Source organism: Gastrolobium bilobum, unplaced genomic scaffold (assembly GCF_033153095.1).
Source record: "Gastrolobium bilobum isolate Gb01-03AN ecotype WA unplaced genomic scaffold, APGP_CSIRO_Gbil_v1 utg1211, whole genome shotgun sequence".
Classification (NCBI taxonomy): Eukaryota; Viridiplantae; Streptophyta; class Magnoliopsida; order Fabales; family Fabaceae; genus Gastrolobium; species Gastrolobium bilobum.
In genome coordinates, this window is record NW_026898913.1 from 347542 (window position 1) to 366887 (window position 19346).

The 19346-nt window shown below is 34.0% G+C and overlaps 1 protein-coding gene across 2 annotated transcripts; it reads right to left on the reverse strand.

Annotated features, from left to right (window-relative positions):
* Positions 1 to 10272: 10272 nt before the first annotated feature.
* Positions 10273 to 15758, reverse strand: LOC133285342 (heat shock 70 kDa protein 15). 2 transcript variants are annotated; one of them, XM_061482550.1, is made up of 10 exons: positions 15618 to 15758; positions 13885 to 15086; positions 13357 to 13584; positions 13180 to 13275; positions 12824 to 13051; positions 11683 to 11877; positions 11457 to 11603; positions 11074 to 11223; positions 10858 to 10988; positions 10273 to 10770 (listed from the first exon to the last, which is right to left on the reverse strand). In XM_061482550.1, exons 2-10 carry the CDS (start codon positions 15052 to 15054, stop codon positions 10554 to 10556), a joined length of 2562 nt encoding a protein of 853 aa, XP_061338534.1. In that variant the 5' UTR covers positions 15055 to 15086; positions 15618 to 15758; the 3' UTR covers positions 10273 to 10553. The 2 variants fall into 2 exon arrangements, with proteins under 2 accessions (XP_061338534.1, XP_061338535.1); XM_061482551.1 differs by having other exon boundaries at positions 10274 to 10770; positions 12827 to 13051.
* Positions 15759 to 19346: the final 3588 nt, after the last annotated feature.

The window sequence follows — 19346 nt, forward strand, 5'->3', positions numbered from 1 at the left end:
ATAATGTTATGTTAGAAAATTTTATTTAACATTCACCGAAATGAAATCATGTCGTTTTAGCGTGGAAATTAAAGTATATTTGTAATTCCAATATATTTCAGGGTTATAATAATCTTTATCATTCTAATTTTTACTCTTTCAATCTAAAATGACATTGTTTCGGTGAACATCAGACAAAATTTTCTTAAGTAACATTAGATACTTTATTCTCATTTTAAAAATACTAATTTATTGTTGTTTTAATTTGATCATTGAATGGTAATTTTTTAACAAAAAAATATTTAAACAAAATACTCTTAACATCAATATGTTGGTGAAATAATTTTTTTAAAATTTCTCTATCGGTTCATTCATTACCTGAATAATCTAGTTTGAGATTGACAAAAACACAAGACTAACAAAATTCTCTCTATTAAATTTTAGTGGAGATAACCCACGTGTTTGATGGTATACAACTAAAATAATGTCATTGTTGACTAAATATTATCAATTGCTAATAAATTTGATTTGAGATCACTAACATTAAATGTCAAATTTAATTTTAAAAAATCAATTATAAACTCTTCATGCCCACTTTCTTTTTAAAGTATTTCATTTTTCATTAAATTATCATTTTGCCATTTATTTATTTAATTGTTAATATAAATAATAGAATTTTGACTCGATATTTTACTTTTGAGATTAAATATGGTGACAATTAATTGTATATTCAAAGCACACTAGAAATAACACATTAGATATTTCTCTTGTCGTGGCTTTTGTTCCGACTTGACTTATTTCACCCAAATCTTATGTTGAGCCCAACTTCTCTTATTGTGGCTTTTGTTCCAACTTAGTTTCTTTCGCTTAAGTATTGTGTTGAGCCCGACTTCTCTTGTCGTGACTTTTTCATTTGAGCCCCACTTTTTTGCGGTTGCTTTTTTTATCTGAGCCCATCTTTGTTCGTCGTAGTTTTTTAGTTTGAGCCCGCTTCTTTCGCCGTTGCTTTTTATCTGAGCCCAGCTTCATTCACCGTGGCTTTTTAATTTGCGTCCATCTTCTTTCGCAGTGGCTTTTTTGTCTTAGTACTACTTCATTCTCCGTAGCTTTTTAATTTGAGACTCATTTCTTTCGAGGTGACTTTTTTATCTGAGTCGGGCTTTATTTGTCGTAGCTTTTTAATTTGAGCCCGCTTATTATGTGATGGCTTTTTATCTTAGCCTGACTTTGTTTGTCGCGACTTTTTAAATTAAGCATCGCTTCTTTCACGTTGGTTTTTTGTTTTTTATCTTAGTCCGGATTTGTTTGCTATGAATTTTCAATCTGAGCCCCGCTTCTTTCGCGGTGGCTTATTTCTTCAACAAGAAGAAAGCTATATTTCTTCCTCTCTAGGTTTAAGGTTGGATTTTTTAATTTTTTTTTTTTTTTAGATTTCTTTTCCAATTAGTTTCAGACTCATGTGCTTCACTACGAGCATGAGCTAATTTTTCTTATAGGGATTAGGGAAGCAAAGTATCCATAACACTTCTATTGTGTCATCCAAAGAACAATAGTAAAAATAAAAAAAAACAACATCTCCAACTTTAGCAGTAAGATTAGAAATCTCAAAACTTGAAATCTCTAAAACAAACAGCCGCAAATTCTTGAATTGAGGAGTAACAAGTTTTATGCTTCCTTCATGATGAAGGGTACTAGCACCGTCTCTTCTTGTTTATAAATAAAATTGTAGGTTCTTATTATTTTCAAATCAGTGAGTGAGAGTTAAATTCTTCTCTTCCCATAGTTTTCTTTTGTGTATCATCATGTGAGGATTATTGGGTATATTGGGATTAGGGTTTGAGTGCTTAAGTTATTTTCACAGTTTGTATTTCATTTTATTTTAGTAGATACTTTTGATATATCTTATGTTGGGCCGTGCACAGGGAGCTCATGGCGGGAAGATACCATCAACCATGAGCCAAGTGAGCAACAACATTAAGTGGACTCGGAATACCACAATCAAACCCAAAACCTCAAGGCATTAGGTGCATGAGTCATTTCACTTATATGGTGCTCAGTTAGTCCATTCTTAACTAATGTGGGACTTTTTCACTCAATCATTCACACTTGGATTCCTCAACATTAAAATAAAATAATTTTCAAAAATAATATTAAATTAATTAATATAGCCCAAGTGGGAGAATGTTAGAAAATTTTCTTTATGTGGCCAGTATTAATTAATTAGTTTTGTTTTTTAAAATTAATCGGTTTAATGAATATTCCAATTGCATTATCTTGATAAGCTCGTTGCGATCATGTTGAGTTGGGCTTTTGGCATCTGTTGGGATTGGCCTAGTTGGGCAGCACAATATAGGCATTAGTGTTTGATTGAGCTTCTGTGATTGATGGACTCATCAGACACACTGTTGATTGTGATTGAAGGGTACTAGCACCGTCTCTTCTTGTTTATAAATAAAATTGTAGGTTCTTATTATTTTCAAATCAGTGAGTGAGAGTTAAATTCTTCTCTTCCCATAGTTTTCTTTTGTGTATCATCATGTGAGGATTATTGGGTATATTGGGATTAGGGTTTGAGTGCTTAAGTTATTTTCACAGTTTGTATTTCATTTTATTTTAGTAGATACTTTTGATATATCTTATGTTGGGCCGTGCACAGGGAGCTCATGGCGGGAAGATACCATCAACCATGAGCCAAGTGAGCAACAACATTAAGTGGACTCGGAATACCACGATCAAACCCAAAACCTCAAGGCATTAGGTGCATGAGTCCTTCCACTTATATGGTGCTCAGTTAGTCCATTCTTAACTAATGTGGGACTTTTTCACTCAATCATTCACACTTGGATTCCTCAACATTAAAATAAAATAATTTTCAAAAATAATATTAAATTAATTAATATAGCCCAAGTGGGAGAATATTAGAAAATTTTCTTTATGTGGCCAGTATTAATTAATTGGTTTTGTTTTTTAAAATTAATCGGTTTAATGAATATTCCAATTGCATTATCTTGATAAGCTCGTTGCGATCATGTTGAGTTGGGCTTTTGGCATCTGTTGGGATTGGCCTAGTTGGGCAGCACAATATAGGCATTAGTGTTTGATTGAGCTTCTGTGATTGATGGACTCATCAGACACACTGTTGATTAGGATTTTGCTAGGTCCTCTTTCTAGCCTATTTATATTGTTTTGGTTAAGCCTCATGAGTCGTTATGCTCCAATCGCTGAAGGCTGCCATTTTGGAATAGGTCATAGAGAAGAATATTCTAATCGTGAGATCAAGGTTCTTCGCTCAGCAGATAAGATTGTCCAATCAGGTACACAAATTCCTCTTTAGAACGAAATTGATATATGGTGTTTTATCTATCATGCATGTTTCGATCTTTCGGTTGAATTATTATAAGAAAAAATCTTACATCTTGACCTATAGAGTAAGCAAAATGTCAAACCATGTAAATACATGCATGTGTGCCATTTTATTTTCCATATTATTTTCTCTATCTCATATTGCTTTAATTCCGATGTAAAGAACATTGGGATACACCACCCCAAAAGCTAGCTCTAAGGGTGGGAGTGCTCAAGATCTTATAAACTCCACATTAGTTGCTCATACAACCAATGTAGGACTATATATCTCAACACGCCCCCTCACACGAGAGCCCATTTGGCTTGAAGAGTGGACAATACAACAGGCTCAGCCTACCTGTGCTAAGAAACGCCACAAGAGAAAGTGGGGGGCGGCGAGGCTCTGATACCATGTAAAGAACCTTGGGATACACCACCCCAAAAGCTAGCTCTAAGGGTGGGAGTGCTCAAGATCTTATAAACTCCACATTAGTTGCTTATACAACCAATGTGGGACTATATATCTCAACATCCGATCTAATTTTATATTTGTTGCTCTATGTATAACAAACTAGAATAAGAGCTTCAAAGATGTTGTCTAAATATGAGATTCAGAAATTTGATAGCAAAATTAGCTTTAACTTAATGGCATCAAGATGTGTGCTATTTTATTCCAACAAGGACTACAAAAGGCACTTTGGTCCAAAGAAAAATTGCTCGAAGAAAAAGGAGCTGATAGCAAAGCTGCAAGCAAAAAATAGTATCAACTACAGAATTGGCGGAATTTGACAAGAAGGCTCGCAATGCAATTATTCTAAGTTTATCAAACAAGGTGTTATATGAAGTCATGGGGGAAGACATTTTCACTTGATGTGTGGCAGAAGCTTGAAACCTTAACGAACCAATTTCAACTATTCCAACAAAAAACAGTGTCAACTGCAGAATTGGCGGAAGTTGACAAGAAGGCTCGCAATGCAATTATTCTGAGTTTATCAAACAAGGTGTATGTGAAGTCATGGGGAAGACACTTCACTTGATGGGTGGCAGAAGCTTGAAACCTATACGTGACAAAAAATTTCACTAATAAGTTGCACCTCAAACAAAGTCTTTATACACTTCGAATGAAAGAAGGTACGCCTATTAGGCTTTGTTTGGGAGTTTGGAGAAGAAGGGAAGGAAGGAGATCTAAAGAGGAGGGAGGGGAAGGAAGGGGAGGGTATCCCCTTCCCTTGTATGGGAGTCAAAAAAATGGAATGGAAGGATAATGGAGGGTCAATGAGATATTTTTACCATTCTACCCTTTTTTTTAAATTAAAATAATTATTATACTTTACAAATTAAATTAAATTTAAAATTTCTAAAAAAAAAATAATCATTTAATTTTTATTAAAAAATATTCTCCCTCTAAAAATTATTTTCTCTTTCTAAAAATTATTTTCTCGCTCTAAAAATTATTTTCTCTCTCTAAAATGATAATACATAAATTATTTTTCTGATTTTAATGGGAAGGGTAAAAAAGTAATTTTAAATATTTTACCTCTTAAACCCCTTGAAATGGGGGAACTTAAATTTTATGAAGAATGGGGATTTTTTAGGGTTTAGTAAAAAATCCCAAAACTTTTCCCTCATTTTTTTTAACTCACAAACAAGGGAAGAGCTTCCTAAAACCCTCACTTCCCTTCCTTTTCCCTCCTAAAACCATCTCCCAAACAGACCCTTAAGGAACACATTGATGAATTTAATTGAGTAGTAATGGATCTTAGAAATGTTGAGGTTAAAATTGATGACGAAGATCAGGCCCTTATTTTATTATGTTTCCCACCCCCTTCGTATGAGTATTTTGTTACTACTTTGCTCTATGGTAAAGACTCTATTAGGATGAAAGATGTTAAGGCATCCTTAATTTCTCAAGAATTGAGAAAAAAAAGTTTCTAGCAATAACACTCATGAAATTGGTGACAGTCTTATTGTGCGTGGGAGGAGTCTAAATTAGAGACCAGTAAATAAAGGCCGATCAAAATCAAAAAAAAGAAAAATATTGAATGTTATTGTTGTCACAAAAAGGGGAACACTAAGTGGAATTATCCTAAATTAAACAAAAAAAATATGAGAAAATGGACAATAAGGAGGAAACTTCTTTTATTATTGCTGAAGTTGTGGAGGAAAATTTCTTGGATGACAATTTTCTTTCAGTCACTGTTGCTGATTCTAGCTCAGAAAATAAGTGTGTTCTTTATTCGAGTTGTTTCTATCACATGTATCCCCATATATATTGTTTCACTACATATAGATCAATAAATAGAGGTACCATCTTAATGGGTAATAATATGACTTACAAAATTATTGGAATAGGTACAATTCAAATTAAGATCTTTGATGGTGTTGTAAGAACTTTGACAGATGTTCAACACATTCAATAGTTGATGATTAATTTGATTTCTCTAGGTACTCTTGATTCCATTGGTTGTAAGTTTTCCATTAAAGGTGGAACATTGAGAGTTACGAAAGGTGCTTTAATTTTGATGAAAGGAAAAAGAAAATGAGATATTTATTTTTTGCTGGGTGATACAGTTTATGGCTTTGCTTCGGTTTCATCAACAGTTGATCAGGATTCAGACATTACTCATTTGTGGCATATACGCTTAGGGTATATGAGGCAAGGAGGCATAACCGAATTGAGAAATCATGTTTGTTTGTTGTTTGTTTTACCAGAAAATAGGTAAAATTGATTTATGAGATAACTGTGTTTTTGGCAAACATAAAAGAGTTAAAAATCAATATTGGTGTGCATAGAACCTATGGAAATATGGATTATATTCATTATGATCTTTGGGGTCCTTCACATGTTCCCTGTCTCAGTGATTTTAGGTATTTATTGATGATTATTTTCGTCCAATCTAGGTTTATACCTCGAAGAATAAAAATGATGTGTTCCAAAAATTTAAAGAGTGGAAAGCCATGATAGAAAATCACTGTAGTAAAAAGGTAAAGCATTTATGGACGGATAAAGATTTAGAATTCTGTTCAAGAGAATTTAATGAGTTTTTCAAGAAACAAGACATCATGAGACACCATACAGTTAAAGGTACTTCATAACAAAATGGAGTTGCAGAACGTATGAACATAACTCTTTTGGAGATAGTAAATTGCATGCTCTTTATTGCACGTCTGCCAAGAAGTTTTGGGTTGAAAAAGTCAACACAACTATTTATTTGGTGAACATATCTCCATTGATTGCTATTAAGTACAAGACATCTGAGGAACTATGGTAGGTAAACCTGTTGATCATTCTTGTTTAAGAATTTTTTATTGTCCAAGTCTAGATCCAAAAAATACATTTTTCTTGGATATGTCTTTTGCTCCAATGTGTGCTTCATTTGATAAATTTTATTAGCCGAGTAATAGAATTCTATAGGCAATTATAAAGTTGAATTCAATTGAATTTTTCTGCCAAGATTCTTGAGGAAATGATGCTAGCGCCTCAATTACCCTTATTACTTGTTGATGGATATTATTGCGTGCTTACTTGTAGCAAGACAACATTTAGCATTCAATGTTTTGCACCTCTTGTGTGATTCACAAGCTATTCTGAAATTGTACAGCTAGCTATTCTATTTCTATTGGAGAGTTCTTCTTGTTAGATCTCATTGGATATATTAATGAGGGAATATTTTATTTTTCTATAATGAGGACCTAATGGATTTTATTAATTAATTTATCTGTTTCTATTCATAGTAATCATTAATAAAACTACTACCAAAACCTGCAAATATGATATTCATGTTTCTTGTAAAGAATTATAGTAAAAAAAAAAAAAACACTTTTCTGCCAAAACATTTATGACTTTTAAACAAAATTATATCAATGTTAAAACAAGAGAAACAAATATAAAACGCGATTACCCATTTTCAGTAAGCTTGTATCCTCATATAAGCTGCAATGACCTCCGGTCTGTTAAACAAACCAGCACCCCAGGGCTTAACCAATTAAACCCCGCACGATTTACTTCTAAACTCCCTTGCAGTGAGAAATTAAAGACAATTTACAAATGGCATCATTGATAATGGCACACAAAATGAAAATTAGAATATTTAATTTAAATGAGGAAAAAGTGTTTGTCCTTTTAAATGACATAACTTGTGTCATTTCACCCTTACAAAGAAAAGGACTCACACCTTTTTTTTTTTTTGTTCACTCTCTCTTCTTCATAATTTATCTCTTTCTCTCACTTAAAATGACACACACTTTTTCCTTTAAATGAAAACAAGCATTGTAATTCCACTTGTAGGAAATGGTACAAAAGCAACCTAAAAACCTAGAGAACGTATAATTGTAAAGAAAAAAAGAAAGATAAAATATGGACCCCAGACCATAGTACTTAACAAAACTTGCGTAAAAATTCAACAAAGAGACCTTGTATAAATATCTAAGGTAGTGTTTGGTTCGGGAGAAAAAAAAATTTACTAGGAAAATGTAATTGATAGGAAAATGGTTGAAAAGTGAGTTTGGTAGGAAAATGTAAAAAAAATTGTTTGGTTGACCCAAATATTACCAGAAAAATTTATTTAAATATGCAAAATCTATGTTCGGGAGAAACTTTGCCCCTGTTTTTTCACTTCCCCAGTTATCTCAAAATACCACATCTCAAGTGGTATTCTGTAACAGTGAATCTCATCCAAATATCAACACAAAAGTCATTTTCTCATCTATCCTATTTGTCTGGTATTTCTTGAAAAAACCTGAACCAAACGTGGTATTTTCCAATATCCACTTATACTTTCCCATCAATCCCAAAATAAACCTCCAACCAAACACTATCTAAAAGGACGTTTGGTATAAAAAAAATTTCTTTTTTTTTTTTTGTAACAAGGAGGGGCTAAGCCCCAAAGAAAAAACAAAATTACATGGCTAAACTAGTAGCAACGAAACATTAAGGACATCTCTAGACATCAGTTCCAACAGACTTGGGGGAGGGTTAGTGTAAACCTGGATCATATTATTGCTGCAATGATTCTTTGATAACCAATGGGCACAAGTGTTGTTTTCCCTGCATGTATTAAAGTGAATCTCCCAATCCTCCTCCATCCATTTCCATATTTGGTTAACAACTCTGGACATTCTTGGATCCTCCTGCCTCTCTTGCACATATGCAATTGCATTAATTGAATCACATTCAACCTCCAAATGTTTTATTCCTGTTCCCCAAGCCATCTCAAGCCCTTTTAGAATACCTTATAATTCTGCATCTAAAGGATTACAGAAGCCAATATTAGAACTAAAAGAACCTTTAAAAGTTCCATTGTGATCCCTTAAAATTCCCCCGCAAGTAGCTCGTTTTGTTACGCTAGACAAAGCTCTGTCTACGTTTATTTTGAACCAGCCATGCTCAGGACAAGACCACTGTCGTTGGGGGTAATCTCTATTGCCACTGTTAGATAGATGACTCTCTCTATCCTTTGCTCTCTTAACATGCACCAGGAAATTTGAAATTATCAACTTACCTCTATTGGGTCTATGAAAATTCATGTCGTGTATTTGTTGATTACGCAAAGTCCAGAGAAACCAGCATGTTGGGAAGAATATGTCTCTCCAGTCAGAATTTCCACTCCAACCCCATGATCCTTCTACATTTCTTTTTAGCCAGTCATCGATTCCCAAACTATAAAAATTATGAGGTACGTGTCCTCTAAACCAATCATGCCAAATTTCTTTAGCATGCTTACAGTCTCGCAATACATGAAGAATGGTTTCTTCATGATTAGAGCAACTCTGACACACATTTGAACCTGCACCCTATTTACTGGTAGTAGCCCGAACTGGAAGTTTACCAAGAACTGTCAACCACATCATCGTTTTGACTCGCTCTGGCCCTTTCCAAGCCCATAATTTTTTCCAGAATGTATTACTTTGGATTTCTGGAAACATCATTGTATTCCTATACGCTACTCTTACAAGAGATGAAGAAGCATGATTCTTAATCCAGACTTGTCTATCATGTTCACTGCCTTCCAGCTGTAATGGAAAGCTTGTCATCTTCATGATCCAGTCATTATTCAAGAATCTTTTTAGGTAGTCAATATTCCATTCCCCTTGGACGAAACAATTTGCTATAGTTGTGTAAAGCTCCTTCTGTGGCACCTGGGTTTCTGTAAAATCACAAAGAGGTTTCTCCGACCCCATCTAATTATCAAACCATAATCTGACTCCTGAAGACAAATTTCTTTTTATCCGAAAATCATGATTACCGAAAATATGATCGGAAATATTTTTTTTCCGAAAATATTACTAAAAAAGTTGTTTTGGTAAAGCAAAATTTACCCAGGAATAAGCATTTGGTTGATGGTAAAATATTGTTGAGAATGTGAACCGAAATTACAAAATTACCCATACGTTTGAATATTGAATCTTTTTTAACGTTACAAAATTATTTAGATTATATCAGTTTTCAAAAAATAATAAATATTTTATGAATTTTTAAAGTATGTATTTTATCATTTCAATCAGTTTTTAAATTAATAGTATTAAAATTAATTCGACCAACGAAATTCATATTCAAAAAAATTTACTTAATAATTGTAATGATATATAATAAATCTAACTATTTTCTCAATTCTTAGTATAATTTTCATCCTTATTGAATTATTACATTACTGTGTTGTTCTAATTTTTAAAACGTATTCTCTCAACTCTTAGTTCCAATTGCGTCATCTTCTGTGTCTACTTCCTTTCAATTTCCATGTTCACAATGTAGTGGTGGTTAGAAACGAGTTTTAACCTCCTACCAGCCACACGCGGAGAGGGAGCAGACAAAGAAAAGATCGGAATTTTCGAGCACACGAAGTGGCGTTTCAGTATGATATTTTTAGAGCAAACATTTTTCACTTGTATTCAAGGGCATTTTGGTCGGAAGAAGTCATTAATCATTTCCCACTATCCGGGAAAAAAAAATATCATGCGTGAGAGTGAGATGATATTTTGAACTGGGAATATGTAGTTAAAAATTAAATGATGGGAAAAAAACATTCTGGAAATATTTTACTTTTCCTCACACCAAACGTAGGAAAATATTTTTGCCCGCTCCACTCTTTAGGATTTCAACCAAAATCTCCATACCAAACAGCCCTAGTGTCAACTCACCAAAACCTATTTTCCCATGCAATATTCTCGTACAGAAGGTAGAGACTACTGGAGTAGACATGTCATGAATTTCAGAGAAAACTCAACAAACAAAATTAGGCAGAGCCTGCATTCTCTGACTTGTCAGTCTCCATTGGTTCAGTAGAGGGTGGTGGGACCTGATTACCACTGTCCCCTGCATTCTCATTGGTGTTAGCATCAGTATTCTCCTGAGGTTGCTGCTGCTCACCACCCTGAGGTGGCGGGGTTGCTGGTGCTTCTGGAGTAGCTGGCTTGGCTGGCCTTGGTTTCATCATAATCGGCTTACAGAACCTATTAACAGAAAAAAGAAAATAGATAAACAATGAACAAGGTTAAATCTAAATACCAACTAATCATAGCAAAAACTTAAACAAATACCTATCAACAGCCTCGGCTTTCTTTCTTATTTCAGTTGACAAGAGTACAGGGGTGGCATATTTTGGAAGCGAGTCCTGTTGCTGCTTCTTCTCCCTAAGCCAGTTCTCAGCTTCCACACATTCATTTAAGACCTACAAACAAATAAATTGGAAAAAACCATCAGATTAAATGGCAACCAGAACGTAACAGGGCGTGTGGAAATTGAAGACAAATTACCTTCTGTTTCTCGTTGATGTCAATGTGATCAAACTTGGGATCATTTGACATCGCAGCTTCTCTGTAACTATTTACGCAATAGATGAGTTGATCAATTATTGTACCCCTCTCCATGTAATCTTTGTAACGCTCTTCAATTGGATCACCTTGCTGCAATCGTGTAAATCTCCATTAGGATTGCAAAAACTAAAATTAACACGGGAATATACCTCTTTCTCTTGTGTTTGGTGCAAAACAACATAGAAAAGACAATATGTGCACAAGGTGCGTCACTTATCACTTCGTTTTAGATATGTTTTATGCTTTGACATCCAACAACAACCAAGCCTTATCATACCAGGCAAGCTGGGGGCAGGGACTTTGTAATCCCTAAAATTTCTTACCTTCTTGAGCTCCTCTAGTTTGGCAACATATACACCTTTAGTTTCATCTTCACCCTCCTCATATAACCAGTCTTCCACCTCCTGAAGCTTAGCAGTAAGATTTTCCCTGTCTGAAGCAATGACAAATTCTTGATATTTGTTATTAAGCTGAAATGACAACGAGAAATCTGTGAGCATTAATCGAATATCCAACCTCGAACAACAAGAAAAACAAGATCATCCTCACCTTGTTTCTCATGTCATATACATAAGCCTCAACTGCATTTTTCTTGTCTTTTGTTTCCTCCATCACTCGATCTTGCAAAGCCATTTCAAACTCCTTCTCTACAGCTTTCTGGACATCCAGAGGTGCCATCGCTCCATAAATTACCTCTGCCACTGGAATGTCTGTTTTCTTCACTTTTTTCTTTGAAGCCTCAACCTGTAATAATCACAGCCAATCATATTACAAACTACCAATGGTCCATGCTTGACAACTTAACTGAAGCATAAAATCCAACAAGCACATAGTACATTACGTATATGCATGATCATATTCTGCAGTATATTTAAAGGAAGCTGAAGACATAGAGCACTTTTGGTTTATTATCTTGTTTTCAAGGTTGTTTTCACAACTTCCTTTACAAAATTCTGAGGACAGGGGACAAAATGAAAGGAGGTCGCATTCTTGTAATAATACAGGAAGAAACACATCCATTATAAATGAAAATCATAAAACAAATTAAATGAGCTTACATTCCACAAGCACATAGTACATTGCATACATGCATGATCATATTCTGCATTATATTTATAGGAAGATGAAGACTTAGAGCACTCTTGGTTTATTTTCTTGTTTTCAAAGTTGTTTTAGCAATATCCTTTACGAAATTTTGAAAAAAAAGAGACAATCATTTATGTAATTATTGTGGAATAAACATATCCATCGTAAATGAAAATTAGAAAACAAATTAAACAAGCTTACATTCCACAAGAAAAAACATTAATTAAATCCATACAAGTAAAACCAAAACCCAAGGAAATACCACGATAAAACTCAACAATGAGGTTATATTTGCTACAATTCTCAGACAAATGTTTAAACAGTTTAAGCAGTCATACTATCAATTTAGTTATCAAGACCTACGTGTTATAATTCATATAAGATCTCAAAACCCCCAAGTCTAAACACAATCACCTAGCGATAACATCTTATTGATGTGAATACTACTCATCTGACGAGCATTGGTTTTCCATTTTTAAAAGCAACAGTGCAAACAGAAAGCCATAGAATATCATAACCAGCCAAAAAAAAACACGTCAGAAAATTGAAAAGCATAAGAAAACAATATAGTTTGAGCATATGTTTAAATCTTCCTTTCACCAACTACCTGGGTATCAGTATCCATTTGCATAGGCTTATCTCCTGTCTCGGGGATGCCATTTTCGGCCCCAGGGGCTTCAGCAGTTGCCTTAGCATCTTGCATATTAACATCATTGTCATTGGAGCTAGGAGGTGCAGCAGCTTCAGCAGGAGCTTCATCAGTTTCCATCTTAGCACTTTCTCCCGCTGATTCCTTGGAAACTGGAACCTCAATTTCTTCCTCTTCCAGGAGCTAAAACCAAAAATAAAAAATAAGAAAATAGTAACAAACGCCCTGAATTCATTACCTAATCTCACAAGATATTTATGGTGAAAAATATAATAAAAAATAAATCAACCACGGAGCCTAAGTAGACTTACAATTGCTGACACAACAGATACAATTCCATGCAGATCTAGACGAACTTTCACTCTAACTTTTGCCTTCTCGCTTTTGGTAGATTGGAAGGGGCCAATCTGCACACATTTAAGAGTCAAAGGACTGCCAAGAGGGGAAAAAATACTGTAACAAAGAAGAGAACTTAAAAATTGACTTACGGTATATGTGCTGATCTTTACAGGTGTTTGCAAATCACTCACATCATCATATTGCACATCAACAGAAAAGGTTCCTGACCTGTAAAATGTCAATGCCTTGACACTTGGAATGGGATTGCCCTTAGGGAAAACAATGGTACTTAGCTTATTATCAGGTCCACTATCCTGTGCATCTGGACCAGAACCTTTCCACGAAAGAGAAATTGAGAAAGGAAAGCTTTCGTTGACCTTCACATTATGAAATAAAATAGCAGCATTATATCAGATGTAATACTAAATACATCAAGAATTCACTGAAAGGAAATGAAAATAAACAACCACAAAGTATATTGAAATTCAAAATCCCTAAACAATCTTAAACTAAGGGAGATACCAGAGACAAGCAAATTAAAGTACTTAACATGTGCCCAAAACACAACAAATGCTGAAATTCATAATTCCTAACCTGAACAGTTATACACTGAAAAAGTTTTAAACATGTAGGAGGGCCATCTGAAAAAGAGAATAATGCAGTGGATAAAACTTTACCTGAAACTCTCGTACTTTAAAAGTCGGACTGAGAATTGCACACTGCAACGCACAACCCCTAGCAACACACTCACTAGCATTCATTGTCCGCCTAGGCTCTTTTTTGAAAAACTCTGTCAATATTTTGTTTATAGCTGGTACACGAGAACCAGAACCAACCACCTCAACCATGTGTACATTCTCAATTGTAAGACCTGCTTCTGCAAGAGCCTTCTCCAAAGGTCCCTTCACACGCTCCAAAATTGGAAGACTTAGTTGCTCAAACTCATCACGCTTGATAAATCCCCTCACATCCTTCTCATCCATTAAGCACTCAATGTTCAGAGGTGCCTCTGGATTCGCACTAAGCATCTTCTTCAGCTTTTCGCAAGCAGCCCTCAGCCTTAGACAGGCCCTAGCGTTCTGGAAAACATCGATCTTGTACTCCTCCTTAAATTTTGCAGCAAAATGATGGAATAGAACCTCATCAAAATCCCTACCACCCAAAGACCTATCATATTGATGGGACAACACTTTCAGCTGCCCCTTTTTAAATCCAGCAATGCACACTTGCATGCTAGCATGTCCAATGTCAACAAAGGCAACATTCAGCTGATCATTCTCAGGAAGATCAGTCTTATAAATTCCATAAGCCAAGGCAGTTGCTGTTGTTTCATGAAACAGGCGAAGTGGGTGCAAACCAGCAATAGTGGCTGCATCCACGACTGCCCTCCTCTGAATATCAGTAAAATAAACAGGAATTCCAATGCAGCAATCAACAACAGCTGCATTCAGATTCTTCTGGGCTATTTCTTTAAGATTTGAAAACATCATTCCGAGGACTTGGGTCGGTGTAAATGTTTTAGCTTCACCAAGGTACCGTGCATGAATTAAAGGATATCCATCAGGCCCTTCAGTGACAACAAAAGGCAATGACTTCAGATCCCGCTGCAATTCTGGATCGGCAAATTGTTTACCAATTAACCGCTTTATCTGCGATATTGAATTCTTTGGGTTCATCATAGTAGATGCAGCTCCAGCTGTTCCAATGAACCGTTGTTTGTCACCAAAGCACACAATTGCAGGTGTTTCACGCTTGGACTCATCATTGAGAACAACATCAATCCCCCTCTGCCTTGCAACGGCAACAATGCAGCTCTCGTTACCAAAATCAAAACCGACCACGCTCATCTTTGGTTAATCTCCCAGCCAAAAAAAAAAATCTGGAAAAGGAAAATAGATTGGTCACATTCACACCTAACGCACAGATTGTAATTTGCTAGCAAAGTAATAAAAAAATGACATAAAAGAGAAAGAACAAACAACAAATACAAGTAGAAACATCACCTGAGCAATGCTCATGTATAATGATAGCATATCAGCAACTATCAAATACAACGGTAATTTAAAAAATTCGACCTAATAACATGGCATTCAGTTGCGAAAACGTCTAAAACAGAATTCAAAAAAATTAGTTTCGACATGAAATAAAGCATTAGATAGTACATCTGCATCAAATCATCCAAACCTTTCCATCAAATATCAATATTCTGTTTAAACAAAATTAAATACACGAAACAATGATACAATGCGAGAGAACCACTAAAAATCTGAATAAAACAATCGATATTAGTCACAAGTAAGTATAAGAATTCAGGACAAAGTTGCATGAATATAACCCCGCGAACTCACAGATCTACCGTCAGAGGAAGCAAAAGGAACTTAAATTTGGGGGAAGTAAAAATAGGGTTTACCTGGCGGAGCGATCGAAGAGAGGAAAGGGATTTTGGGTACTGGAACAATCTGAAACCTTGTACGACAACAACGTATTTGCGGACTTGGGAACAGAGAGGGTACTTACTACTTAGTAACAGGGTTTGGCTGCAGAATTTCGGGTTTTTGCCTTCTAATTTTCTGATGACACTCCAACATATTAAATTACAGGCAAATGATAAATGTATCAGGGAAGCATATTCTAATAACCAAGTTCAAATTGTGTTACTATCACGTTATTAGTAATTAATTTTATCGTTAGATTATCACGTTATTACTAACGGTTATATTTATTTTCATCTTTGTATGATTATGATTTTCTAAATTTAATATTTTATATTTATTTTTACTTTGTATGATTATGATTTCTCGTATTTGATTTGGAAAACAAATCAAATAAAGTATTAAATTTGGAAAATCATGACCATACAAAGATAAAAATAAATATAACCGTTGGATCAACATAATCGATCTAACGGTGAGATTGATTGGTAGTAACATGGTAGTAACACAACTTGATTATTACAATATCCTTCCCCAAATTTGTTATGTTAAAAAAATATATAAAATCAATTCATTAAATAATGTGGTTTTTTATTTTTTCAAGGGAAAATATATACTTACCACCAAAAAAGTTTACAACATTTATAACCAATCTAATCACTATTGATTTCCGTCAATCTAACGGTTATAATTTATGGGAATTGATAATTATTTAATAAAAGCGATCCGATAATTTTTAATAGATTATAACTGTTAAATTGACAGAAATCAACGATAATTAGATTGGTGATAAAAGTTGTAATTTTTTTTTTGGTGATAAGTATATTTTTCTCCCTTTTTAAATATGACAATTACTCATTTGTCATGTTACATGACAAATGCATTTTCTTAAATTATAAGATTTGAAGGAGTGCTATAAAAATCGACTCGAACGAACCGGTTGGATGGGTTGATCAATAAATCGAACCTTTAACTGATTTGGTTTAGGTAGATCGGTTAAGCATCTGATCTCGTATGAGATTGGTGAACCGGTCCTCAATTTAGTTCAACCGATATTAAATTGATATTGGATTTTTGAAAAATTAATTTTGTGGAATTTTTGACAAAATAATTAAAACATCACTAATGTATTAAAAAAAACATCACTAATGAAATTCGAATCTAAGTCATGTAGAGTATAACTTATAACACTTATTATTAGTCTAAGGGGATATATTGGATTAAGACTTTTAAAGACTTTTTTGAGATAAAAAATCTTAAAAATTTTAAAAGACTATTTATAATTGGAGGGACTTTAAAGACTTTTTCATAAAATTGAATTTATAAGATTTGAAAGGACAATATGTATTTATAAGATTTTCAAAAATCATATAAATTTGTAACAAACATTTAAAATTACAAGAGTCAATGAAAAAATAACAAAGAAATACAATAATATTAACAAAAAAATAAAACCTAACATAATAATTAACAAGCATTCAAAATTTCTAAGCAATAGCTTTCAACATATCTAAAGTTATACCACTATCCTCCATGCATTAGCATTTTCTTGTTCCTGCTCTTGGGTTTTGATAAGTGTCAAAGACACTATATTTTTAATATCAAATTTAGTTTAAATAATGATTAATAGGATTAAGAATATAGTGTTAATTAATAAATCCAAAAGATATCAAGATTCCAACAAATAGATAATATTCTGATCCCTTTTAATAGTTTCAGGTTTAAAGTAATTAATTACAAATACTAAGGGATAAAGGCAGTTGCAAGGGATAAAGGCAGTTGCAGAGGATAAAGGCAGTTGCAAAGGATAAAGATCAAGAAAAATAAAGAATTAATTCTTGTTCAGTGAACCTTAAAAGCCCAATTTTATTTCTTTAAAAGGGACGCAATTATGGCTTTTAAAAGAATTCTGGGATGCGACTGAGAAAGGTTAGGAGACAACCAGAGATGACTTAGGAGGCAGAGAAGCTTCGTTCCGGACCTGATGAGTGAAGAAATGGTCAAAGTTTCACCGTGGAGACCGGGTGTTTTATGTTTCTTTTATGAATTATTGTCCTTTTCATCTTTTAATTCTGTTGTTATGATTATGCAAAGCTAAATTTCTTTAAGTGGTTAGGGCGAAACGAAACCAATGGGTTTTTAAACGTTGTTTGTCTTTTTTTATGATTTATATTCTTGATTTAAAGTTATGCAATCAATCTGTTCTTTATGATTAGCTTTATTTATGAATTGATCACTCGTAGATAAACATAGGAGTCCTACATGACAATAGGGATGTTGGTGTATCGATTTCGGTTGATTGATTGCTAGAGTTTGTATAATCTAGGGATAAACTTGTAAATTCTATAACTATATAGTTTTTGCGTTAATGTTTGCTTTATGAAAAAGTACTAAAGGATTAGGCTTTTGATTGAAGTAAAGGATCAGATTACCAAGGGATTGAGATCTAATCAAATATAGAAAGAATTGTTAATAACTTGATCTTGAATGTTAATTATAAGAATAGGTAGACTCGTTAGGAAAATATTGGGAAAGTTGAGTCCTAGCTACGTCTTTTATAAAAACTTAAAACCAATTTTATAACATTATTAATTCTGAATTTAATTTCTTAAATATTCAAAACCAAAAATAAGTAGTTTTAAAATTATGTTTTAAATTAAATTAAAATATTCTTAAGAAATGGGCAGTATATACTCACCACAAAAAAAGTTTACCACCTTTACAACCAACCTAATCACCGTTGATTTCTGTCAAATTAACCAATGTTATCAGACCCGGCCCGATGATCGAACCGGTCGAGGTACTGAGTCGGTGGATCACTGGTTCAACCAGTGGGTCACTGGTTCAACCAGTGGGTCACTGGTTCAACCGCTTGAACCGGATAAACATATATAAATTTAAAATTTATATTTTAATTTATATTTTTTTTTAAATTATGACATAAAATAAATATTTATAGCATCAAAATAGAAAAACACAAATACAGTACCCATTATATGAGTCTGATTCCATCGTATGATTTTGTGTTTTTTATTACAAAATCAATACAGTACTCATCTCAAATCCACAATACAAAATAGAATAAGGAATTGTAAATGTAAATAATAAAAATTAAAAAAAGAAGAAGACAGATAAGAAATGAGTGGTCCAAAATAAAACCAGAATTCAAAAAGTAAAACCAGCCACAGCCAGCCCATGGTATTCTGATTTTATTCAATCTCCCTCGTTTTTTGATTTTATTCAAAAATAAAACCACAACACAGCAAATCAATCTCTCTCTCTCTCGTTTTCTCTTTCTCCTTCATGCGCAAGTTTTGAAATGAAATTTCAGTTTTTCTCTCTTTCGTTATGGCTTCTCTTCAATGGCCGCAGCACGATGCTTTTTTCAGTTTTTCTGATGTCTTCGACTCTTTTTTATTCATTGTCTCGTCTCCTCCTTCTCCTTCTCTGGGTTTACATGTTTCGGTTTCATCCCAAACATATTCTTTTTTTGACCCGGCGAGTCACCGGTTTTAGTAAATCCGGCCAGTTCACTCCGATTCGCACCGAGTCAGTTACATCTCCGATCTATTACTCTACCCGGACCGGTCACATGACCGGTTTACCAGTTTCCGGTTCGAACCGACCGGTCCGGTCCGGTTTTTGTAACACTGAAACTAACGGTTATAATTTATTGAGAATTAATAATTAATTAATAAATGTGACCC